This window comes from Chlorocebus sabaeus, chromosome 8 (genome assembly GCF_047675955.1).
Source record: "Chlorocebus sabaeus isolate Y175 chromosome 8, mChlSab1.0.hap1, whole genome shotgun sequence".
Lineage (NCBI taxonomy): Eukaryota > Metazoa > Chordata > Mammalia > Primates > Cercopithecidae > Chlorocebus > Chlorocebus sabaeus.
The window spans coordinates 64752806-64778831 of NC_132911.1; the positions used below are offsets into that span (position 1 = coordinate 64752806).

The 26026-nt window shown below is 37.7% G+C and overlaps 1 protein-coding gene across 2 annotated transcripts in view; it reads left to right on the forward strand.

The window, feature by feature from the left end:
- Positions 1 to 26026, forward strand: part of RAB2A (RAB2A, member RAS oncogene family) — a 103177-nt gene that overhangs the window by 65535 nt on the left and 11616 nt on the right. Inside the window, exons 4-6 of one of the 2 annotated variants that reach the window (XM_008000718.3) lie at positions 785 to 867; positions 1297 to 1389; positions 8169 to 8280. In XM_008000718.3, the coding sequence (XP_007998909.1) occupies positions 785 to 867; positions 1297 to 1389; positions 8169 to 8280 (288 nt within the window). The remainder of the gene's footprint in view (positions 1 to 784; positions 868 to 1296; positions 1390 to 8168; positions 8281 to 26026) is intronic. The other variant, XM_073018103.1, reaches the window with a different exon arrangement.

Here is a 26026-nt window from a genome sequence, read left to right on the forward strand (position 1 = left end):
AGTAAAAGAGAAATCACCTAGCTTTGCGTAATCTCTTGTGTCTGTTTCACAAGTGGATATAAAGATGACTTTTACATCCTGTTGCCTTTTGACAAGTGTTATGTATCAAATACAGAGAAAATTGATTAAGTGTGGAGAAAAAACTTATATAAATTAAATTCAGAACCATTTTGTTTTTCATAATAAAATGATTGCTCAGAGAATTCCATTTGATGACTGTTGAAAGCTCACTGCAGTTTATGATATAACTGATAAAATCTGCATCCTTGGCCTTCCAACAACCTTTACACCAGCAGATGGTGGGCGTAAAGATGTCATTCATCATTTATTTACAATGGGCTTTATTTATTCTAGTGTCAACAGCTGCCCCAGGGAGTGGGTTATTGAATTCAAATGTGAGGCTCTGGGTTATTTGCTTCCTTTCAAATTTGTCTTCAGAGCTTAGTTGCTAGGAGTCCATTCTGTCCTTTAATAATGATTCATGTATTGTGAAGCCATTCAGTAAATTGGGTTGTCAGGGATTGCCAAAAAGGGTTTAGAGGTCTTGCAGGATGGAGAGGTTGCAGGAGCGACTATGTGTGCACTACATGTGCGTCTGGTTGACTTGAGCAATCTTGAGCAATAGTGGTATTTTGTAACTTTTTCCTAAGACTGATGAAGTTAAGTTTTCTTCTCTCCCTTTATGCACTCCTTCCCTACCTGCCTGTATTCTGTATATGAATAATATGAAAATATAGAGGACATTGTATTAAAGGAAACTCTCCAACCTTTTCTTTCGTCACAGGCAGGGCAAGAATCCTTTCGTTCCATCACAAGGTCGTATTACAGAGGTGCAGCAGGAGCTTTACTAGTTTACGATATTACACGGTGAGAACTTGAAAACTTTGCAATTCAGTAGTCGATACAGAGAATGTTTCTAAATAAATGTGGTTAACAGTGATGAAAGAACAGCTTAGCCTTTCTGCCCTGGCTACTCACCTTTAAAACTGCGTCTTGAATCCAATTTAAATTTACTACAGAAACCTGTACCTGAATTGTTTTTATTTGTATTAGCACCTTCAAATTGAAATTGGCAATATTATTTATTCATTGGAATTTTCTAAAGTGTGATTACATTAAATTTATAAACTGAAATGTAATCAGTGAACTCTAAACGCAGATATGGTGCTTAAAACTACTTCTCGTTACATAAGTGGATGTGGCTAAAAATGGTTCTCTTTAATAATATGTATATTGTTCGTTGTATACTGAGGGAAATGCTTTGAACATAGTAATTAAATTATTATTTATGTTTAGGAGAGATACATTCAACCACTTGACAACCTGGTTAGAAGATGCCCGCCAGCATTCCAATTCCAACATGGTCATTATGCTTATTGGAAATAAAAGGTAAAAAGGCTAATTTAGAGTTTACATTGCATTAGTGATGAAGACTGTACTGTTTATTTGACTACTTTCCTTAACATGTGTTCAACTGTGAGTTAGTTACCAGCCTCTTAAGTTATAAAATTTCAGAAATTCTAAGGTGTTTCTTTTGATTTTTAAAATGATGATAATAAACTTTGTTGGAAATTATTACTGTTATTATTTGAAATAGTTTTTGTGTAAAGAAGTACTTTAAAAAGTAATCTGAAGGAGTTTTATCTGATTCCTGATGTAAAGTTAAAACCTACTGATTATTTGAGGAGGTGGATTGAACATCTTTGTGCTGTCCATTTAAAATATGAGAAAACCTTCTTGCTTGACCAGTTTCCATAAACTTCCAAGAGTATGGGAAAGTTTTCACTAATTTTTGTAGAAACTTACAGTGGTAAGAAAATATTAGTATTTTCAAAATGCTAGGCACCATTCTTTTTGTTTTATTTTGTTTTGTTTCTTTTGTTTGAGACAGGATCTCTATTACCCAGGCTGGAGTGCAGTGGTGTGATCATAGCTTACTGCAGCTCGGCCTCCTGGGCTCAAGGGAATCCTCCTGCCTCAGCCTCCCAAGTAGCTGAGACTATAGGCATGCATGACCACCCCCAGTTAGTCTTTTTATTTCTTATAAAGAAAGGGTCTCACTTTGTGCCCAAGCTGGTCTCAGGCTCCTAACCTCAAGTGATTCTCCCACCTGGACCTCCAAAAGTAGTGGGATTACAGGTGTAAGCCACCATACCCAGCCCATTCCTTCTTTAGGGTTATATTAATATTAGATAGGCAAAATCATGACTTATGTGATAATGAGGACATCTCAAAACTTTTATCTCATTAATTAACAAGATAAGGAAACTGGTAAGATATTTCAACCAGTTCAGAAGGGAACTCAAAGTACTACACATTTATAATCAAATAAGGAATACTGAAATGCATTTACAAGATGGATGCAAAACTGAACAATATTTACAGGGTATTAATTTTATTCCACAGGACACAGTCTGCGTCTCCATGGACAGGAATTATTTGCATTTATTCCCACAAGTTAACTTCTCTCTCTGCAATCTTTGAAAATGTGTGAGATGCAATTAAAATAGTACTATTAAGAAAATTTTTAAATGAACAGCCTAGGGCCAGGTACAGTGGCTCACACCTGTGATCCCAACAGTTTGGGAGGCCCAGGTGGAGGATTGCTTGATCCCAGGAGTTCAAGATCAGCCTGGGCAACACAGGGAGACTCAATCTCTACAAAAAAATTTAGCCAGACATGATGGTGCATTCCTGTGGTTCCAGCTACTCGGGAGGCTGAGGTGGGGTAATCACTTGAGCCCGGTTGAGACTGCAGTGAACTCTGTTCATGCCACTGTACTCCATCCTGGGCAACTGAGCAAGACTTTGTCTCAAAAAAAAAAAAAAAAGCATAATTTTTTTGCCTTAAGAAACTGGAATAAGAGCAAATCAAACTCAAGGAAAGCCTCCTGCCCGTGAAAAAAAAGAGAGAAAACCAATGAAACCAAAAGCTAGTTCTTCAGAAGATAAAATAAAATAGATACTGATCAGGGAAAAAGACAAACATTAGCAATATCAGGAAAGAAAGGTTGACATCACTATAAATAAAAAAGATAAAGAGAATATTGTAAACAGACTAAATAAAGAGATATAACCATGTTCATGGATTGTAAGACTAAATATAAGATGTCTTCTCAAATTTATGTAAAAATTCATTGAAGGCCAGGTACAGTGGCTCACATCTGTAATCCCAGCACTTTGAGAGGCCAAGGCAGGAGGATCACATGAGGCAAGGAGTTCAAGACCAACCTGGGAATGTAGCAAGATCTTGTCTGTACAAAAAATAAAATAATAATTTTTTAAAAAACTAGCTAGGCTTGCTGGTACACGCCTTTAGCTCTACTTAGAAAACAGAGGTGAGAGGATTGCTTGAATCCAGGAGCTCAAGGTTGCAGTGAGCTATGATTGCGCCAACTGCACTCCAGCTTGGGCAAAAAAGCGAGACTGTCTCCAAGGGGGAAAAAAAGTTTCATTGTAACCCTAATCAAACTATCAAATGTTGGCAGACTTTTTTTCGGAGTGTAGATATTGACAAGCTTGCTTTAAAGTTCTATGAAAATGCAAAGTCCACCGAATAGCCAAATCAGCTTTGACAAAAGAGGCACAATATTGAAGAGAATTTACTATTCTACAAATTTTAAGATTTATTATACTATAATCAATTTAATATTGTTTGGCATAAGCAGACATAGATCAGCAGAGCTGAATAAGAAATTCCAGAAGTAGATTCATGATATATTAATGATATGTATGATATATTAATTTTTTGACAGACATGCTAACTTAGTTGAAGAAGGGGTAATCTTTTCATCAAATGGTGCTGAATCAGTTAATAGTCATGTGTAAAAATATGAACCTCAACCCTTACATTATACCATATACAAAAATTAACTGGAAATGGATCATAGACCTTAAGTGTAAGAGCTAAAACTACTTAAAATTTCTAAAGAAAACAAATTTTAGTGACCCTATTTTGGCAAACATTTCTTAAATGGGACAGAAAAAAGCATGAACTTTAAACAGAAAAAAATCAATAAATTGCTGTTTAACTGAATTTAAAACTTTGTTCTTCAAAAAACAGTTACACTATTATACAACATCGTGACATGGTTAATGGTGATATAGTGCATTCTGGAAAAATGCTGAAAGAGTGGATGTTAAGTGTTCTCACCACAAAAAATAACTGTGAGATAATGCAAATTAGCTAGATTTAGCCATTCTACAGTGTATATATACTTCAAAACAATATGTTCTGCATGATAAATACATGCAATTTTATCTATCAATTTAAATAAATAAATTTGAAGAAAAACAGTTACAAAAATGAAGAGGCAAGCTGCAGACTGGGAGGAAATATTTGTGAAACATATAACTGACAAAGGGTTTATGTCTAGAATATATGAAGAATGCTTATAATTCACTAATAAGAAGACATCCAGTTTTTAAAAATGAACAAAAGATTTGAACCAGCAGTTCACTACAGAAGATATACTACTGATGGGAACATAAAATGATACAATCACTTTGGAAAACAATTTGGTAGTTTCTTTAGAAATTAGCTGGCCGAGGCGGGAGGATCACTTGAGCCTAGTAGTTTGAGACCAGCCTGGGCAATGTAGGGAGACTTCGTCTATACAAAAATAATAAATTTTTAAAATAAGTAGCAGAACATGGTGGTGCATACTTAAAAGTCCCAGCTACTACTCCAGAGGCTGAGGGGGTAGGATCACTTAAGCCTGAGAGGTCGAGGCTGCAGCGAACCGTGATCACACCACTGTATTCCAGGCTAGGCCACAGAGCAAGACCCTGTCTCAAAAAAAGAAATTAAACACACATCTGTATTTCCTAGCTATTTTACTCCCAGATGTTTACACAACATAAATATGTCTTCATATGTCCACAGAATTATGTACAAATACTCATACCAGCTTTATTTGTAATATCCCCAAACTGGAAACAACTCAAATATCAATTAACAGATGAATGGAAAAATAGTGATATAGCCTTACCACATACGGCTCAGCTATCGAGAGGAATGAACTATTGATACATGCAGCAAAATGGATGATTCTCAAAATAATTACAGAGTAAAAAACTCAGACCAAAAATACCATGTGATTACATTTATATAAAAATCCTAGTAAATGCGGACTAATCTGTAGTGGCAGAAAGCAGATCATCAGCTGCCTAGGATGCAGTGGCAAGAAGGGATGGATTACAGTGGAGTCTTGAGGAAACTTTTGGGAGACGGATGGCTTCACAGGCATATGTATCTTAAAACTAAACAAATTTTGCTTTTAAGTACAACTTCTTTTATGTCTATTACACCTCAAAAAAGTTATAAAACTATAATGTAAAACGTCATTACACTGTATAGATTTTAGAGTGTTCTTTTAATAGAAATTGAGATTTGCTGTTAAGAGAAAATATATACTTAAGTGATATTTACATTATAAAAAGGTAAACATTGCTTGTTTGTGTAGAGAAGAAATCATTATATTCTCTGAAGGCCTTTCTTGGGTATTCTTTTCCACATTTAAATCATCTCACTAAATCTTTTTAAGGTTATGAAGCTATTGGAGGGAAGCTTTAGTCTTTCTGTGATGGAAATAGTTATTCTGCCATTCAAGGTATGAAATAATAAGAGGAAAATACTTGGAGAATAAAGATAATTTTTAATCCTTTTATTTTACCGATTTTTCCTTGTGTCTGAAACATGATGAGCATGATGAGTGACAGGTGGCTTAAATTTAGTTGCCGACCACTAGGAGCTGATAGTTCAGATGTGAGAAGAAATAAACAAAGCATGGTATGTAAACAAGAGATGTTTCTGATGATCGTAGGTGGGTGACCTTTAAAATCAGGAGTATAATGACAAGAAGGAACAGAAATAAATGAGATGATTATTTTTAGATGAATTGAATTGTGGGTAGACATCAAAGCAGGGAATAAGCAATTTTTGAATTAGAGGCATTAAGCAGTAGGGAGTCAGTGAAGGGCAGTGACCTAGTCAGAGCGACAGATGACACAGATTTTTGTTACTATGGCATTGTATTAATAAATTGGTTATATAAGAAATAGGAAGCAGACGTTTAAAAGATGAAAGTTTTTTAATAGTATAAGGATTACAATGCAAACCCTAAACAAAAAGGGGGCATAAATTAAAAGAAAGATACTTAAGTAACCTAAGCAACTTAAGTGGGATTCAGAGGGAGTGAACTAAGACAATAATATGATGTAATGCCTGGAAAACTGAGGTATTTTTAAAACTTTGCACTAACTATATAGTCAAGTACTATGGCTTTTGAGTTTTTGACTTGACCTATGGTAAGAAATATATTTTACATGATGACCTAGTAAATAAATGGTGTATACACCTACACATAAAACGAAATATTCATAAATTATACCTTTATACATAAGTTCCATGAAACAGTACATGCAGTGGCGTGATCTCTGCTCACTGCAGCCTCCGCCTCCCAGGTTCAAGCAATTCTCCCGCCTCATCCTCCTGAGTAGCTGGGATTACAGCCACCCACCCTCATACCCAGCTAATTTTTGTATTTTGTAGAGAAGGGATTTCACCATGTTGGCCAGGCTGGTTTTGAACTCCTAACCTGAGGTGACCCTCCCACCTCAACCTCTCAAAGTGCAGGGATTACAGGTGTGCGCCACTGCACCTGGCCTATTGTTTCTTTTTTTTAAAAAAATTCTGATTATTTCCTACTGAGGGATTTTTACAATTCATTGAGTCATGACACAGTTTGAAAAATCCTACCCAGGCTTAGCACAGTGGCTCAGTCCTGTAATCCTAGCAATTGGGAAGGCCAAAGTGGGAGGATCACTTGACTCCAGGAGTTCAAGACCAGTCTGAGCCACATAATGAGACTTTGTCTCTGAAAAAATGTTTAAAAACTGCCCTGGAAAAGCCTTGGCACATGTATACACAAAAAATATATATATAAAATGCTTATTGTAACATTGTTTGTATTTATGAAAAATTTTAAATAACTTCGTCTCATAGAGAATTTAAGTTGTATTGCATTCATTCAGTAGACTATAATACACCAGTTAAAAAATAAACTAGATCTACATGTGTTATATGGATAAATTTGAAAAACATAATGTTGACCAAAGTTAACAAGTTGTAAAACAGTAGCTACATCTGAATTTTTAAAGACATGAAAAAGAAATACCATTTATGGTTATAAACGTGAGTATAAATGCAAAAACATGCATGAGAATGAAAACACCAAATTCAGGTAATGGTTACCTTTAGGGTAAGAGGGAGGAGAGTGGAATCAGAGACACACAGGTGATGATTCTGCTGATTTTATTTCTTAAGGGGAAAGAAACCTGAAATCTGGCAAATAATATGTCAAGACTAGCTGGAAGTATGTGGATATTATCATACATCTTTTTTCATGTATAAACATGTAATAGTAAATAATGTGTAAAAAGAAATAAATAGTAAAGTTTTTTAACTTTTAAAATAAAACATGCTTTAAAAGCGACTGCTACTTCCCCCCCACCACCTCACTAATATAATTCTAGTATGATAAAAATGAATACCCTGCTTTCATCGGAAATTTCTAGCTTATACTTTCTCTCTCCCTCCCTTTCTCCTTTTCTCTCTCTCTCTCTAGTCCTCCGTCCCTCCTTCTCCCTCTCTGTCTGTATCAATTTTGCTTTAAGAAGAAACTGGGAATTAAACAAACTGGGATCAATGATGTAATGTATCTTTAGTACTTTGGATTTTACTAATTTCCTATAGTTTCTGAGAGTTATATTTTAATCACATTCATAGAAACTCAGTCAGTCTGGCCAATGGAGGAGGATAGTATAGTCCTGCTCTTTCAAATTATGTCGAGCAAAATGGCTTTCTTCTCTGGGAACGCACTGTACTCAAAGATACAAGGTATTAGACTAGAGGCTCCCTTAAGTTACAGCTAGTTCTAACATTCTAGAACTCTAACACAGACTCTTTCTTCTGTTGGATTGTTCTTGGAAACTAGACAGTGTTCTAAATACTAACCCTCATAATACCCTAAATAATACAGTTAGTATGTTAAAAATTAATTAAAAGAATGGTCATCACAACTTTGAATTCCATGGTACACTTTCCACAGATGCTTCTATTTGTACCATGTTGATTAATAATGCGACCCTTTCTTTCCCGTATTTAGTGATTTAGAATCTAGAAGAGAAGTAAAAAAAGAAGAAGGTGAAGCTTTTGCACGAGAACATGGACTTATCTTCATGGAAACGTCTGCTAAGACTGCTTCCAATGTAGAAGAGGTAAATAAGAGGCCCTTTAAAATGTTCATCTTTATAATTAATAGAAATGTTTTACATATCTTCATTTTATTATTTATTTTAAGTTTTTAGTCGGATGGCCTTTGAACATCATAAAGTAGGAAAATTTCTTCCCTTTGAAATGCCTTGCAACATTTACCTTCTGTCAGACTCTTAAATCATATTGAGCCTTCTCTTAAAGCCTGAATGCTTTCTTACATCTTTGTACATATTTTCCCTCCCTCCCTTTTTCTAAACAATTTCCTATAGTTTCTGAGAGTTATATTTTAATCACATTCATATAAAGTCAGTCTGGCCAATGGAGGAGGATAGTGTAGTTCTGTTCTTTCAAATTATGTTGAGCAAAATGGCTTTCTTCTCTGGGAACCCACTGTACTCACAGATACAAGGTATTGGAGTTCTTTGGGTTGCATGGTAGGGAAATCTTTTTTGTGTTGCATGGGAGGGAAATAAAGAACACACTAATGAAATTTGGAAATGTTTCAAGACACCAGAACATTTGTAGCTATTTATATCCACTTCTGCTTATTTTTTTTAATTTTATTTATTTTTTTAACTGTCAATATATTATCACATCACCACTTCTGCTTAAAGTATTATAGTATTGCTGTGTAATATTTTACAAAGCATGAGAATTCTGTTTCATCTATTGATGAAATTTGTATTATTTCAATTATTTCCATTGATCAACCTGAACTGTTGGAACTTTTCTGAACACAGTGTATTCTTTTATGCTGTATGTGTTTGGAGGTAGTGTGTTTATACATATTATAAATAGATGATTACATAGTTGATCCTTTCTAAGGTAAATGTATTACTCTTATTTTATAAAAAGAGGTAATGAAGCTAAGAAAAGTCGTAGTTTATCCAAAGTAATGCTTAGTTCCCGAACAGCTTATAAGAGCAACTAGAGAAAGTAGTTCTGAAAAACAAATGATTTAAGAATCACTGTTGTAAGGATAACAGAGGTCAGGGTCTTGGGAAACAGCTAGCATGTGCCTTCAACATAGTAAGCAGTCAGTAAATATTTATTAAGAATGATACTTGGAGCTCTTCTGATTAACCCTTGAACCTAGAAATTGACCACAGTAATTCTACAGCATTGGTATTTTCACTGAAGAATTCTTAGGTAAAATATTATACAGTCATGCGTTACTTGACAACAGGGATACATTCTGAGAAATATGTCACCAGGTGATTTCATTGTCATGTGAGCATCATAGAGTGTACTTACATAAGCCTAGATGGTATAGCCTACTACACACCAGCTATAGAACTTGGTGCCAGAGGAATGACATAGTGATGATTTCCCTTAGTTTTCTTTTTGCCACATACCCAAGACTGGGTGCTAGAGAAACAGGCAACCTAGAAAGGTCGACAGGCGCAGACAAAGAAAGTTTTCTAGCCAGAGAACCAGGAAATAGGCAGGTCAGAACAGTGTTCACAAGTCAGAACACTCTTAGAAAAAGTAACCATTCTGTAGCCAAACATCACAGAAAAAATTGTGGCTCTGCTTCCACCATCCCCAGGCAATAATGAAGTAGCACCCTACCGCCACCATTTCCCTTGTTGGAGTGGAGTCAGAGGAAGCCAACTAAAGCAGTGGTTTAAATAAGACCCAGAGTCTCATAAAATAGTATCTAAATTACCCATGTTTCAATAGAAAATCATTCATCATACCTAGAACGAGGAAGATCTTAAATTGAATGAAAAAAAAAAAAGGTAATAGGTGCCAACAGTGAAATGGCAGTGATGTTCGAATTATCTTACAAAGATTTCAATACAGCAATGATGAAAATGCCTCAACAAACAAGGAACATGCTTGAAACAAAAGAGTCTTAGCAAACAAACAATTTGAGCAAAAGGAATGCAAAATGGAAAAAAGGAACCAAATAGGAATTTTAAAACTGAAAAAATACAGTAATTGAGGAATTTTAAAACTCTTTCAAAGCTCTTTGTACGCTGGAAAAAAAAACTTAGTGAATGGGCTCAACAGCAGAATGGAGATAAAGGAAAGAAATAGTGAACTGGATAATAGAACAATAGTAGTAACTACTTAGTCTAAACTGCAGAGAGAAAATTGAGGAAACAAATGAACACTGCCTCAGGGACCTATAGGACTATAACAAATGCTGATGTTATATGATTCATCATAAGTCCTAGAAGGAGAGGAAAAAGGAATGGCTGTGAAAAATACTCAAAGAAGTAATGGCTGAAAAATTCTTAAATGTGGCAAAAAGTATATAAACCTACAGATTGAAAATAGCCCCAAAGAGGTGAAACCCAAACAAATCCACGTGATGACAAACCTCTGTATGGTCAAATGTCTGAACATGAAAGACAGAAAAAAAATCTTGAAAGCAGCAAAACAGTGGCACCCTACCTATAGGGGAAAAACAGTTCTAATGATAGCAGATTTATCATCAGAAACCATGGAGGACAGAGAAAATAGCACAGTGGTTTTTGTTTGTTTGTTTGTTTTTATTATACTTTAAGTTCTAGGGTACATGTGCACAACGTGCAGGTTTGTTACACAGGAATACATGTGCCATGTTGGTTTGCTGCACCCATCAACTAGTCATTTATATTAGGTATTTCTCCTAATGCTATCCCTCCCCAGCACCCCCACCCCCAACAGGCCCGGGTGTGCGATGTTCCCCACCCTGTGTCCAAGTGTTCTCATTGTTCAATTCCCACCTATGAGTGAGAACATCCTTGTGATAGTTTGCTGACAATTATAATTTCCAGCTTCATCCATATCTCTGCAAAGGACATGAACTCATCCTTTTTTATGGCTGCATAGTATTCTATGGTGTATATGTGCCACATTTTCTTATTCCAGTCTACCATTGATGGACATTTGGGTTGGTTCCAAGTCTTTGCTATTGTGAATAGTGCCGTAATAAACATACGTAGCACAGTGTTTTTCAAGAGCTGAAAGAAAAGAACTATCAGCCCAGAATCCTTTACCAAGCAAAGAAAAAAAAAAATTAGAAATGAAGGTGCAATCAAGACATTCTTAGAGAAGGAAAAACCAAGACTTTGTTAGTAGCAGATTATTTGCATAAAAGAATGGCTAAAGGAAGTTTTCTAATAGAAGTAAAATGATTGAAGAAAGAATCTTAGAAAACCATAAAAGAAGAAAAATAAGAAATAAAAATATGGATAAATATGATAGACTTTTTTCTTCAAGTCTTGCAAATTATGTTTGATGTTTGAAGTAAACAAACACTGTCTGATGTGATTATCAGTGTATTCCAGAAATAATATAAGCCATGGGAATAAAGGAATGCCAAGAGATTTGATTAGCCTACAGGAAGACAGGAGAAAGAAAATAGAAAAAAAGTAAAATGGCAGATGTAAGCCCTCATATATCAATAACTAAATGTTGGTGGTCAAAATACACAAATCAAAAGGGATTAGCAGAGAGAATTTTAAAAACAATGGTGCAGCTATATGGTATCTATAAGAAACTCACTTCAAATATAATAGTACAGTTAGGTTGAAAATGATAGGTAGCTACATTAATATCACATAAAGTAAACTTAAGAGCAAAAAAAAAATTATCAGAGTGGGACATTATATAATGATAAAAGAATCAGTCCTCCAGAAAGATGTAACAATGCGTGTACCAGATATGTGAAGCAAACACTGATAGACTGGGAGGAGAAATAGAGAAATTCACAATTATGGTTGGAGACTTCAGCATCCCTTAGGTGCCCACAGAATATATACCAAGATATAGACCATGTCCTGGGCCATAAAATGAACCTCGATAGATTTTGAAGTATTGAAATCATACAGAATGTGTTCTCCAAACAGAATGGAATTAAACTAGAAATGAGTTTAACAGAAAACAGGAAAATCTACAAATACTTGGAAACTAAACAGTATGCTTCTGTGTGTCAGTGAGCAAGTCTTGAATTACAAAAAATACATTGAACTGAATGAAAATGAAAATACAACATACCAATTTGTGGAAAACAGCTAAAACAGTGTTACAAGAGGGAAATTTATACCATTAAATGCACACAATAGAAAAGAAGAAGTCTTTCTTTTACCTTATACAAAAACTAACTCAAGATGGATTAAAGACTTAAACATAAGACCTAAAACCATAAAAACCCTGGAAGAAAACCTAGACGATACCATTCAGGACATAGGTAAGGACAAAGACTTCATGATTAAAACACCAAAAGCAATGGCAACAAAAGCCAAAATTGACAAATGGGATCTAATTAAACTGAACTTCTGCACACCAAAAGAAACTATCATCAGAGTGAACAGGCACCCTACAGAATGGGAGAAAAATTTTGCAATCTATCCATCTGACAAAGGGCTAATATCAAGAATCTACAAAGAACTTAAACAAATTTACAAGAAAAACACCCCATCAAAAAGTGGGCAAAGGGTATGAACAGACACTTCTCAAAAGACATTTATGTGGCCAACAAACATGTGAAAAAAGCTCATCATTACTGTCATTAGAGAAATGCAAATCAAAACCACAATGAGATCCCATCTCATGCCAGTTAGAATGGCAGTCATTAAAACGTGAGGAAATGGCCAGGTGTGGTGGCTCACGCCTGTAATCCCAGCACTTTGGGAGGCTGAGGTGGGCGGATCACGAGGTCAGGAGATTGAGACCTTCCTGGCTAACAGGGTGAAACTCCATCTCTACTAAAAATACAAATTAGTTGGTCATGGTGGCAGGCTTCTGTAGTCCCAGCTACTCGGGAGGCTGAGGCAGGAGAATGGCGTGAACCCGGGAGGCGGAGCTTGCAGTGAGCCGAGATTGCACCACTGCACTCCAGCCTGGGCGACAAAGCAAGACTTCGTCTGAAAAAAAATGAAAAAAAGTGAGGAAACAACAGATGCTGGAGAGGATGTGGAGAAATAGGAACACTTTTACATTGTTGGCGGGAGGGTGATTTAGTTCAACCATTGTAGAAGACAGTGTGGCAATTCCTCAAGGATCTAGAACCAGAAATACATTTGACCCAGCAATCCCATTACTGGGTATATACCCAAAGGATTATAAATCATTCTATAGAATTACATGCACACATATGTTTATTGCAGCACTGTTCACAATAGCAAAGACTTGGAACCAACCCAAATGCCCATCAATGGTAGACTGAATAAAGAAAATGTGGCACATATACACCATGGAATACTATGCAGCCATAAAAAAGGATCCATTCATGTCCTTTGCAGGGATGTGGATGAAGCTGGAAACCATCATTCTCAGCAAACTGACACAGAAATAGAAAACCAGACACCGCATGTTCTCACTCATAAGTGGGAGTTGAATCATGAGAACACATGGACACAGGATGGGTAACATCACACACCGGGGGCTAGGGGAGGGATAGCATTAGGAGAAATACATAATGTGAATGACAGATTGATGGGTACAGCAAACCACCATGGCACGTATATACCTTTGTAACAAATCTGCACATTCTGCACATGTATCCCAGAACTTAAAGTGTAATAAAAAAGAAGTCTGAAAATAATTTTAACTCCTACTTCAAGAACCCAAAGCAAAATAAACCCTGAAAAAGAAAAACCCAAAATAAATTGAAGGGAGGAAATGTTAAAAATAAGAACAGGGATCAATTAAGTTGAAAACAAAAATCAGTGAAACTTAGAGCTGGATTTTTTAAAAACTTCAGTAAAATTGACAGACCTCTAGCAAAACTGACAGAAAAGGTGCAAGTTACCGATGTCAGTAACAAAACAGAAGCTATTACTACAGATTCTCCAGACATAAAAGAGGTATTTAGGGAATGCTGTGAATAGCTCTACCCACATAAATATGACAACTTAGATGAAATAGACCAGTTTATCCAAAAACATAAATTGCCACACCCAGCCAGTATGAAAAAGTTAATTTGAGCCTGGCCAACATAGTGAAACCCTGTCTCTACTGAAAATAACAAAAATTAGCTGGGCATGGTAGCAGGAGCCTGTAATCCCAGCTACTCGGGAGGCTGAGGCAGGAGAATTGCTTGAACCCAGGAGGCAGAGGTTGCGGTGAGCCAAGATGCACCGTTGCACTCCAGCCTGGGCCACAAGAGCAAAACTACATCTCAAAAAAAAGAAAAAAATTGCATAGCCCTATAAACTTTAATGGAAATTGAATTCATAGTTTTAAAACTCCCATAAAAGAAATCTCTAGGTCCAAATGGTTTCACTGGAGAATTCTACCAGACATTTAAAAAAGGGATGAACACCAATTCTAGACCATCTTTTCCAGAAAACAGATGTAACACTTCCCTATTTACTTTATGAAACTGATACTACTCCGACACTAAAACCAAAGACAATACAAAAAAAGGAAAAGTACAAACCAATAGCGTTTATAAATATATAAGCAAAACCTCAACAAAATACCAGAAAATAGAATTTCAACAATATGTGAAATTGTGTGTGTGTATGTGTATAAAGTGTATACGTCATGGCCAAATGGGGTTTATTCCAGGGATGCAAGGCTTGCTCTGTATTCAGAAACAAATCAGTGTACTCCACCATTTAATAGGATAAAGAAGAGAAACCACGTGATTATAGCAGTTGATGCAGAAAAACCATTTGACAGAATTCAACACCCATCCATGTTTAAAAACTCTCCAAAAAATAGGAATTGAGGAGGACTTCCTCAACTTGTTAAAGAGCACGTAAACATACACCGAAAAAAAAACCCACAACTAATGTTATACGTAAGGGCAAAAGGTTGAAGGCTTTGTTCCTCAGATTAGGAACAAAGCAGGAATGTCTGTTCTCACCATTAATCAACATATTGATGGAAGTTCTAGCCAGTACAGTAAAGCAAAAAAAAAAAAAAAAAGAAAAAGAAATAAAAGGCATACAACTGAGAAAGGAAGAAATAAAAACTGTTCTATTTGTGGATGATGTAATTGTCTCCGTAGGAAATCTCAAGGGATTTACAACAAAAAAATGAGCTAATAAGTGAGTTCAGCAAGGTTGCAGGATACAAGGTAGACATAAAAATCAGTCATATTTCTATATTTTAGCAATGAAAATATGAATGCCAAAACTCAAAGTATATCATTTTTAAGCATACAGAAAATGAAATACTTAGGTGTGAATCTAAAAACAGCATGTGCAGGCCATACACTCTGAAAACTGCAAAACTAGTTACAGTGATTAAAGAAGTAAAAGAAGATCTAAATAAATGGAGAGGCATACTATGCCTGCTGTTTGGAATATTCAATCTTGTAGAATGTCACTTATTCACAAATTGATATAAATGTTTAACAATTCATATCAAATTTCCAGTATGATGTTTTATAGATATAGACAATATTATTATAAAATATATATGGAAAGGCAAAAGAACTAATGTAGCTGACACAACTTAGAAAAGGAGAATAAAATGGGATGAATCCATCCATTGATTTCAAGTTTTGCATAGCTAATCATCAGGGCTGTGTGATACTAGTAAAGGGATAGACACATAGATCAATGGAACAGAATAAATAACCTGGAAACATGCATGCAAATAGGCACAACTAATTTTTAACAAAGGTTCAGAAATAGTTAAATGGAAGAAGATAGCCTTTTCAACAAATGGAACTCTAGCAGTTAGAAATCCATAGGCAAAATAAATGAACTTCATCCTGAGTCTCACACCTTAAAAAAACTAACACAAAATGAATCCTGGAGTTAAATGTAAAATATTGAAGTATTTATCTTTTAGGGGAGAAAAAAACCAAAAATTTCAGTATCTGAGCATTGGCATACGTGTCACCAGAAGGATGATTCATAAAAGGAAAAAGTGATAAATTCGCCTTCAAAAACTTTTGCCCTGTTAAAGACTCTGTATAAGTAGATGAAAAGACAAATCTTCAGACTGGGAGAAAATACTTACATACCAAGTACCCAACAAAAGACTAGTGGCTAGAAGTAAAAATTCTCATAAGTATTGAGTAATTTTACCCAGTAGTAAAAAACAATGCAATTACAAAATGGGCAAGAGAGATATGAGCAGATATTTAATTGAAGAGGATCTACAAATGGCAGATAAGCACTAGAAAAGATCTTTGAAATCACTAGCCTTTAGGGAAGTGGAAATTAAGACCTCAGTGAGCCAGGCCTGGTAGGTGTAAGCCGGTAATCCCAGCTACTGGGGAGTCTGAGGCAGCAGGAGGATCACTTGCCCCCAGGAATTTGAGACTAGACTGGGCAACACAGACCCTGTCTCAAAAAAGAAAGAAAAACACCCAATGAGCTATCACCACATACCTGTCAGAATGTCAGAAAGGCTAAAATGAAAAATACTGAGAACACCAAATGCTGAAGAGAATGTGGAGAAACCAGATCACTCTTACGTTGCATGTGGGAATGTAAAGTAACATAGCCAGTCTGGAAAAAGGGCAGTTTCTTTAAACACTAAACATGCAACTACCATACATCCTAGCAGTTGCACCCCTGGACACTTATCCCAGAGAAATGAAGACTTAGGTTGACTCAAAAACCTGTACACAAATGTTCACAATAGTTTTATTCAGAATGGCCGAAAACTGGAAACAGACCAGAGACATTGGGTTAAAGGACACTTCAGTAGCTGCCTGGTTACAGTGTGGTCCCTCTATACCATGGAATACTACTCAACAATAAGAAGAGGGAAAGTACAGATACTATACAGCAATCTGGATAAATCTGGAGAGAACCGTGCTTAATGAATCAAGCCATTCTCAAAAGGTCGATCCTGTGTTATCCCATCTATGTAACTTTCTTGAAGTGATAAAATTTTTTTGTAACAATGTATTAATACTATAGTTTTATATGAAGTCACCACTAGGGGAAACTACATAAATGTTACACGGGAGTCTTCTGTATTATTTCTTACACCTGCGTGTGAATCTATAATTACCTTAAAACAAAAAGTTTAGTCAAAAAATAACTGTGTACATCCAACTTAAACTAATTAAATTCAGTCCTTTAACACCATGATGACAGTTTTAAAAATGAAAATTCATCAGGAAGAAGCCTCCCAACCACAATAAAATACTAATGTTAGAATATGGAATATGGCTATAGGAGCTTGTTGGTATTTTTATGAATTCTTGAGAAATACAGATTTTCTTTTTCAAATTATTAAATTTTTGCTGATACGACTTTTTCACAAGAGCTCTTTATGTCGCATTTCTGCACAGGGCAAATTTTTATACAAATAGTTCCCTCCATATATATTTAGCACATGCCTAACAAATAATAATTTTTATTGTGCATAGACTTTATTGTCTGTTTTGTTTTTGTTTTTTTTTTTTTTGAGATGGAGTGTTGCTCTCACCCAGGCGGGAGTGCATTGGCACGATCTCAACTCACTGCAATCTCCACCTCCCAGGTTCAAGTGCTTCTCCCACCTCAGCCTCCTGAGTAGCTGGGACTACAGGCATGCACCACCACGCCTGGTTAATTTTTTGTACTTTTAGTAGAAACGGGGTTTCACTATGTTACCCAGGCTGGTCTCAAACTCCTAAGTGATCCACCTGCCTTGGCCTCCCCAAGTGCTGGGGTTACAGGCATGAGCTGCCACGCCCAGCATATTATGCATAGACTTTCTTAATTAACATTTCTCAGAAGTAGCTAAAGATGAAATTGTGCTAATATGGAATAAGAAAGTCCTGGTTAGAAGACAGACAAAACAAGCCGCATTCATTCACAATGTCTGCATATCAGATTTTTAAGTAAAAGGCATTTTTTGGACAATACACTTTTATTCTTTAGCTTATTTTTCTACATCATATATATCAAAGCATTTTGGTAGGCTCAAAATGAAGTTGATAGAACTGTTGTTAAGCTTTGTTTTATTTTGTTTTTTTGAGATGGCGTCTCGCTTTATTACCCAGGCTAGGGTACAGTGGTTTGAACTGTAGCCTCAACCTCTTGGGCTCAAGTGATCCTCCTGCTTCAGCCTCCCAAGTAGCTGGGATGACAGGTGTGTGCCACCATGCCCAGCTAATTTTTTTGTTTTTTTGTAGAGGCAAAGTCTTGCCATGTTGCCTAGGCTGGTCTCAGACTTCTGGGTTCAAGATATCCTCCCATCGTAGCCTCCCAAAGTCCTGGGATTACAGGCTCAAGCCACTGTGCCTGGAAAGGCTGCTGTTTCAAATTAACATAATCAGTACTCTCACTTAAAAAGCTAAACCTTTATAGACATCATCTAGTTTTAGAGGTTATCACCATGTAGACAATTTGAGTCTTATATCCCATCTGTTGAGCAAATGCCAGAAATATTTTTACCTATAAATATTTCAGTATAAGTAATTTTTAAAAATATAACACAATACCATTATCATATATAACTAAGCAGTAATTGCTTAATATCTAATATAAAGTCTTAGTGTCATCCCTTTTATTTCATTCAACAAGTAATGTTGGAAAACAAGTATTTAGTTTCTTTATTTGGGATCAAGGAAGATTAACAAAAGGATTTCTTCCTCCTTAGAGAAGTAGGAAAGAGGAGAACTAAACCAGCACTTACTTGGTATCTGCCTTTTGATAGGCATTCACCATCAGTTCCTATGACAGGAGAGCCAAGACCAAACTATGCAGCTGACGTATTACAATATACTAACTCAGAGATTTAAGCAAGAATTATCCTGCAGAATTAGATCCAAGGAGGTAAATGTTAGGCATGCATGGCCCATTGATTCTTGATCAGGTTGACCCTTGGACTTGGAAAAAACAGCGATTATAGTAATTATGGGGAAGTTTTTCTAAGTGCTATGCCTTACGTTTTTGCTTTTCAAGGACTCAGATTTGCCTAACTCTGCCATCCTTTTGTTCCTTAGGAGAATAAGCAGAGCTGTATGGGAGAGGCGGTTTAGCACAGTGGGTAGAAACTGATACGGGCTCAGACAGGATCTATCCTCAGCTTGCTCTCTGGAGGACTCTCTTCTGTGAGAGCCGATCATGTGATGGGTTAAGAATAAGGCAGGTATTCTAATGACACATTCCAGTTTTCTAGTGACAGTGGTGGTTGGTGTTTGGACTTTTCAGGGAAGGTCTTCATCCTCTTTTTTATAATCTGTTGAGAATTATTCACATCCCAGCTGATCCTTGGCAACCGTGTGTAGAGAAATTTTAATGCACAGGGAACTCTCTTAAAATATTTTTTAGACTATTATTATTTGTTAAGGTTAAATATAAATGGCACATTGATGATGTTTAGAATTGGACCTGTTTCCTTTTGATGTTGTGCTGTAGTCTATTTATACATTTTCAGCGAGACCCAGTTACTGTAATACAAGTGGACACCATGAAGTTTAACTGTTATAGTTCCCTATAAGGGACTGGATAATTTACAGCACAAGATAACAACAGCTTTGTTCCGGCACTAGCTGTGTTGTTGCTGGAAATAAGTTTACTGTTAATCTATAGATTTCCTATTAATCAGCTTTATGATTTCATCCAAGAAGGATCTGTTGAGGGGGAAAAGAGGCAACCTGGTAAATGAATGCAAAGGATAGCTCCTCATAACACAGAATTATCTGGTCCAAAATGTCAGCAGTATTGAGATTGAGAAATACTGAATTAGAATAATAAAACACAGTTCAACTCAAGGAAATGAAGCACCCACTCAGCATAATATATGAATCCCCTTTATTCACTTAGTAATAGGAGGGATGGTGCTATGATATTAATATTAAAAATGACTCAAAATGCCATGGCTTATGCCTGTAATCCTGGTACTTTGGGAGGCTGAGGCAGGAAGATTGCTTGACACCAGGAGTTCAAGACCAGCCTAGCCAATATAGCAAGACCGTGTCTCTATTTAAAAAGAGAGAAAGAGAGGGAGAGGGAAGAGAAGAAAGAAAAGAAAGGAAAAGAAGAAAGAAAATAGATGATTGATTGATAACAGACAGACAGACAGACAGGGTTTGGATCTGTGTCCCTGCCCAAATCTCATATCGAATTCTAATCCCCATTGTTGGAGGTGGGGCCTGGTGGGAGGTGATTAGATCATGGGGGCAGTTTCTTATGAATGGTTTAACACCATACTGCTTGTTGCAGTTCTCATGATAGTGAGTTCTCACGAGATCTGATTGCTTAAAAGCATGTAGTGCCTCCCGCCTCTTTCTCTTTCTCCTGCTCTGGTCATGTGAAGTGCCTTGCTCCCCGTTTGCCTTGTGCCATGATTGTCAGTTTCCTGAGGCCTCCCCAGAAGCTGAGCAGATACCAGCATCATGCTTCCTATACAGCCTGCAGAACCATGAGACAATTAAACCTCTTTTCTTTATAAATTACCCAGTCTCAGGTATTTCTTTATAGCAGTGTAAGAAAGGACTAATACAGAAAATTGGTACTGAGAAGTGGGGGTTTGCTATAAAGATACCTCAAAATGTGGAAATGACTTTGGAACTGGGTAGTGGGATGAGGTTGAAAGAGTGTGGAGGACTCAGAAGATGAGGAAAAATTTGGAACTTCCTAGAGACTGCTTGAACTGTGAACAAAATGCTGATAATGATCTGGACAATGAAGTCCAGGCTGAGGAGGTCTCAAATGGAGAAGAGAAAATTATTGGGGACTGGAGCAAAGGTCACTTTTGTTATGCTTTAGCAAAGAAACTGGCTGCATTGTGCTCCTGCCCTAGGGACCTGTGGAACTTGGAACTTGAGAATGATGATTTGAGGTGTCTGGCAGAAAAATTTTCTAAGCGACAAAGCATTCAAGATGTGACCTGGCTGCTTCTAATAGCCTGTCTTATATGTGTGAGCAGAGAAGTGACCTGAAACTAGAACTTAGACTTGAAAGGGAAGCATAGCATAAAGGTGATAAATTTGTAGACTGGCCATGTGGTAGAAAAGAAAAGCCCAATTCAGAGGAGAAACTCAGATAGGCTGCAGAAATTTGCATAAATAAAAAGGAACCAAATGCTAATAGCCATGACAATGGGGGAAGGCATTTATCAGAGACTTCACAGGAGCCACTACCTCACAGGCCCAGAGGCCTAGGAAGGAGGAATGGCTTTGTAGGTCAGGGCCAGGGTCAGGGCCCCACCACCCTGCACAGCCTCGGGACACGACTCCCTGCATCCCAGCCACTTTAGTTCCAGCTGTGGCTCAGAGGGGCCCAGGTACAGTTCAGGTCACTGTTTCAGAGGGTGCTAGCCACAAGCCTTGGTGGCTTCCATGTGGTGGGAAGCCTGTGGGTGCACAGAGTCCAAGAATTGAGGCTTGGGAACCTCTGCCTAGATTTCAGAGAATGTATGGAAAACCTTGAATGTTCAGGCAGAAGCCTGCTGCAGGGGTGGAGCCCTCACAGAGAACCTCTTCTAGGGCAGTGCAGAGGGAAAATGTAGGCTTGGTACTCCACATAGAGTCCCCACTGGGGCACCACCTAGTGGAGCCATGAGAAGATGACCACGTCCTCCAGACCCCAGAATGGTAGATACACCAACAGTTTGCACCCATCGCTTGGAAAAGCCACAGGCACTCAGTGCCAGCCAGTGAGAGCAGCAGTGGGGTCTGAACCCTGCAAAGCCACAGTGGTGGAGCTGCCCAAGGCCTTGGGAACACACCCCTCACACCACTTTGCCCTGGACGTAGGACATGGAGTCAAAAGATCATTTTGGAGCTCTAAGATTTGGTGACTGCCCTTCTGGGTTTGAACTTGTATAGCACCTGTATGTAGCCCCTTTCTTTTGGCCAATTTTTCTTTTTTGGAATGGGAGTATTTACCCAATGCCTGTGTCCCCATTGTATCTTGGAAGTAACTAGCTGTTTATTTTACAGGCTCATAGGCAAAAGGGACTAATACATATATATATAATGCTTCGTTTCAAGCTGGGGGTGATAGCTCACGCTTATAATCCCAGCACTTTGGGAAGCCAAGGCAGGCAGATCACCTGAGGTCTGGAGTTTAAGACCAGCTTGACCAATATGGCGAAACCCCATCTCTACTAAAAATACAAAAATTAGCCAGGCGTGGTTGCTTGTGCCTGTAGTCCCAGCTACTCAGGAGGCTGAGACAGGAGAATTACGTGAACCAGGGAGGTGGAAGTTGCAGTGAGCTCAAATCACACCACTGCACTCCAGCCTGGGCGACAGAGATTCCGTCTTAGAAAACAAACAAACAAACAAAATGCTTCATTTCAGTGACGCCCTGAGCTAGGAAGGAGTAAAGACTCATAGGTGAAAGAAACTAATACATGTATATAAAACGCTTCATTTCAGTGATGCCCTGAGCAAGGAGAAAGTAAAGACTAGGAAGTACTAATCTTTGGAGCTGCCTCTGATCTGCAAATCCTGCAGTGAATACTCTTAAATGTTTTAGTATCTGTCCAGATGATATTGGTACCCAGATTCTTCCCTCTTAGGCCTCCAGGCCTGTGATGGGAAGAGCTCCTGTAAAGTCTCTGAAATGCCTAAAATTGGAATCGGCGGGTGATGCATAACATCTCTTAACATACCATGGACTGATGTCTGTGTTATTTTGCTTACTCTCTTATTTCATGGTCACATGTATCTTGTGGTGGGTGCATGGAGACTACTTTTTTTTTAAGCTAAACTAAGAATGCCTCATAAGATTTTTCTTTTTTTCAGGTCAGTTGTCTTTTTTATTTATTTATTTATTTTTTAAGATTTTTTTTTTTTTGCAGAGACAGTGTCTCTCTATATTGCCCAGGCTTGTCTCAAACTCTTTGGTTCAAGCAATTCTCCCACCTCAGCCTCCCAAAGTGCTGGGATTATGGCATGAGCCACCATGCCCAACCTACCTAAGTCAGTTGTCTTTTTGACCAGAGCGTCACAAAATATTAATGTACATACAGATCACCTAAGAATTCTGTTAAAATGCAGATTCTGCTTCAGTAGATCTGTGCTGTGGCCTGGGAGCTTGCATTTGTAACCAGCCCTCAACTAATGTAGATCCTGCTGATCCAGGGGTCACACTCTGAGGAGATACAGAAGCTGTAGAGGAATCCAGTCTGTTCTGTCACAGGAGAATCTCCTCCCATTTTCTCAGAGATGTTATTGCTTCAAGCCATCTCATTATCTTCACCCTTTCCTTCTCTATTGATTCTTGGCTCCCAGCATGTAATTAAGTTTCAGCCATCTTATAAAATACTTTCACTCCATTTCTCCTGAATGTTTTTCCTTCTGGCTTCTATTAAGAGCTGTCTCCATTTCCTTGTTCTTTTTCACACTTCTCTTCATAGTCTGACTTCTTCCACCATGGCCAGGGTCGTCCTGGTCTTCCTAAAAGCCACACGTAACAAATACTTTTCTGGGTTTGTTTGGTTTTTATTTTTACTTTTAGAAAAAGTTTATTATAAAAAAGTAATTGCATGAAAGAAAACTTGCAAAATAGATAATAAGTAAAAGAATAATAAAAACATATTCATAATATGTAAAGGCTAGAAGAAAATGTAACAGCAATGACTGTATAGACACTCAAAAAGCAAGAATTATAGCTTTTTTTTTCTTCTGCTTTTCTGTTTTTAGCTTAAACAGTCCTTTGGGAATATTTGATACTTTTGACTACTCTTCAGTAAACTTGTTTCTTAGCTCCATGACACCATTTTCTCTCTCTCGCTCTCTCCCCCTTCCCTTCTCTCTCCCTCTCTCCCTCTGTCCCTCTACCCCTACCCCCACCTCACTGGCCTTCCCCAGATATTCTTTACCAGTTCTTTTTTCCACTTTGAGATATCACCTAAGTCTGTTACTTCAGGTACCCTTTTAGGCTGTATGTTCAGCTCCACCCTGACAGCTGCTGCCTAGACAGTTGTGCTGAGTGATCTTCACACCTTTCCAATTTAACACATCCAACTGAACTGACAGCCCTTCGCTATTCTAGTCTGCAAATCTTCTGTATTCTATAGTGTTCTTTCTCTTACCCCTTCACATTGATTTATTCAGTTAATACATATCACTTTTCACCTGTTATTGTTTCTTCCTATTAAATTGTCCTCTGTCATAATTGTATCTTAATTGGACTTCCTGTCTTCATTTTTCAGTCCTTTTACACTGTGACCTCTGGGATCTTGTTAAAAATGAAGATTGAATGTCTCTCTCCAATTTTATTAACCATGCAGTGGTTCCCCACAGCTTCAGCATCAAACTCCTTAGCTTGGCATACAGGATGCTTTGATTGCCAACCCTTCACACCATATGCTCTCCATAGTAAACTAAGAGTCGATCAGCTTTACAGTGTTCTCTCTCCTTCTCCACAAAAAAGTATTCTGTGCACTTGAAATGCCCTTCCTTCCGACTTGATCCTTCAAGGATATGGTCAAGTCTGATCCCTTCTCTGGAGTGTGTTCCATGACACCAGCGTGTCTTCCTTCCACCACCAGCCACCACACACGGCATCTGAATTGATAGAGTTTTTCTTCTACTCATTCCTGTGTCATCCTGGGCATGAATTCACCTTGGCATGATATCATTGCACTTGTTTGTCATGTCAGCCCACCATAAGGATTGAGTTCTTTAAAGACACAGACTCTTGTCATTTCTGCAACCCCCACATGTTAGATAACAAAAGTTTGGATGAGTAAGTATATATTTGCTTCAACGATGTTCTTCTTCCTCTAGTCTTTCATTCTGATTATGCTTTGGTCCCATTTGTTACATGTAGGTGGAATTCTGTCCTAAACCTTATCTTTGCCCAAGCATTTTAAAACATGAGATTTTAGAAACTCCAGATGAGGCTGGGCATGGTAGCTCACACCTATACTCTCAGCACTTAGGGAGGCCAAGGTGGGCAGATCACTTGAGGCCGGGAGTTTGAGACCAGCCTGGCCCGCATGGCAAAACCCCATCTCTACAAAAAAATAAAAAATTAGCCAGGCATGGTGGGACACGCCTGCTGTCCTTCCAGCTATGAGGTAGGAGGATCACTTGAGCCCAGGAGGGAAAGGCTTCAGTGAACTGAGATCATGCCCCTGCACTCCAGCTGGTGCAACAAAGGGAGACCCTGTGTCTCCAAAAAAAAAAAAAAATCCAGATGAGCAAATTGGCCTCTAATCAGGTGCTTCTTCCTTCAGTAGCTGCCTGGAATCTTTGTGGTTTGAAAAGTCCTTTTCAGATGGAGAGATGTTAATGTCATAATGGCAGGCCAGGTAAACCCCCACCCTTCCCAGAAGCCTTATGCTTATGCTGCTGAAGTACTAGATGCCATCAAGACAATAGCTGAAAATACAACAAGCTAACCCTAAAACAGGTTGCAGTAACCCACCAAGCCACCTAAACTGACAGGATAGATGAATTTTTATGTCCAGAGAGAACACGTGACTTACTAAGACATTAGTAACTAGGAAGACTACCAATTTCAAGGCCCCTTGCTAATACTTGCATTCTGTCTCAGTACTTGAAAGTCTGTAGACCTCATTTGCATTGAGGGACCATCTTGTCTTGGGCTTTGTTGTAAGTGGTAGAATGAGTATTTTTATATAGCTCTAATGAGGTTGTAAACTGAAGGCTTTGTTGCACTCTTAAACCGATTCTGAGTGTTAAGCTCATGAATGCGCACCACAGGACTTCACTGGAAATCTGACCTGGCCTTCCTCAGCAGTTTTCCAGTATCCCTTGAGGATAGCTTAGTTTAATAAATATTTACCACTCTTCTCCACATTTTGGTAGACTTGGCTGACTGGCATCAGCTTCTTCACCTCTAATTTGGTCATCATCCCCGGAACTTCATAGATGATCCAAACTCTGACTTTGAAAGTTGCATCCATTTTCTGTACTTCTAAACC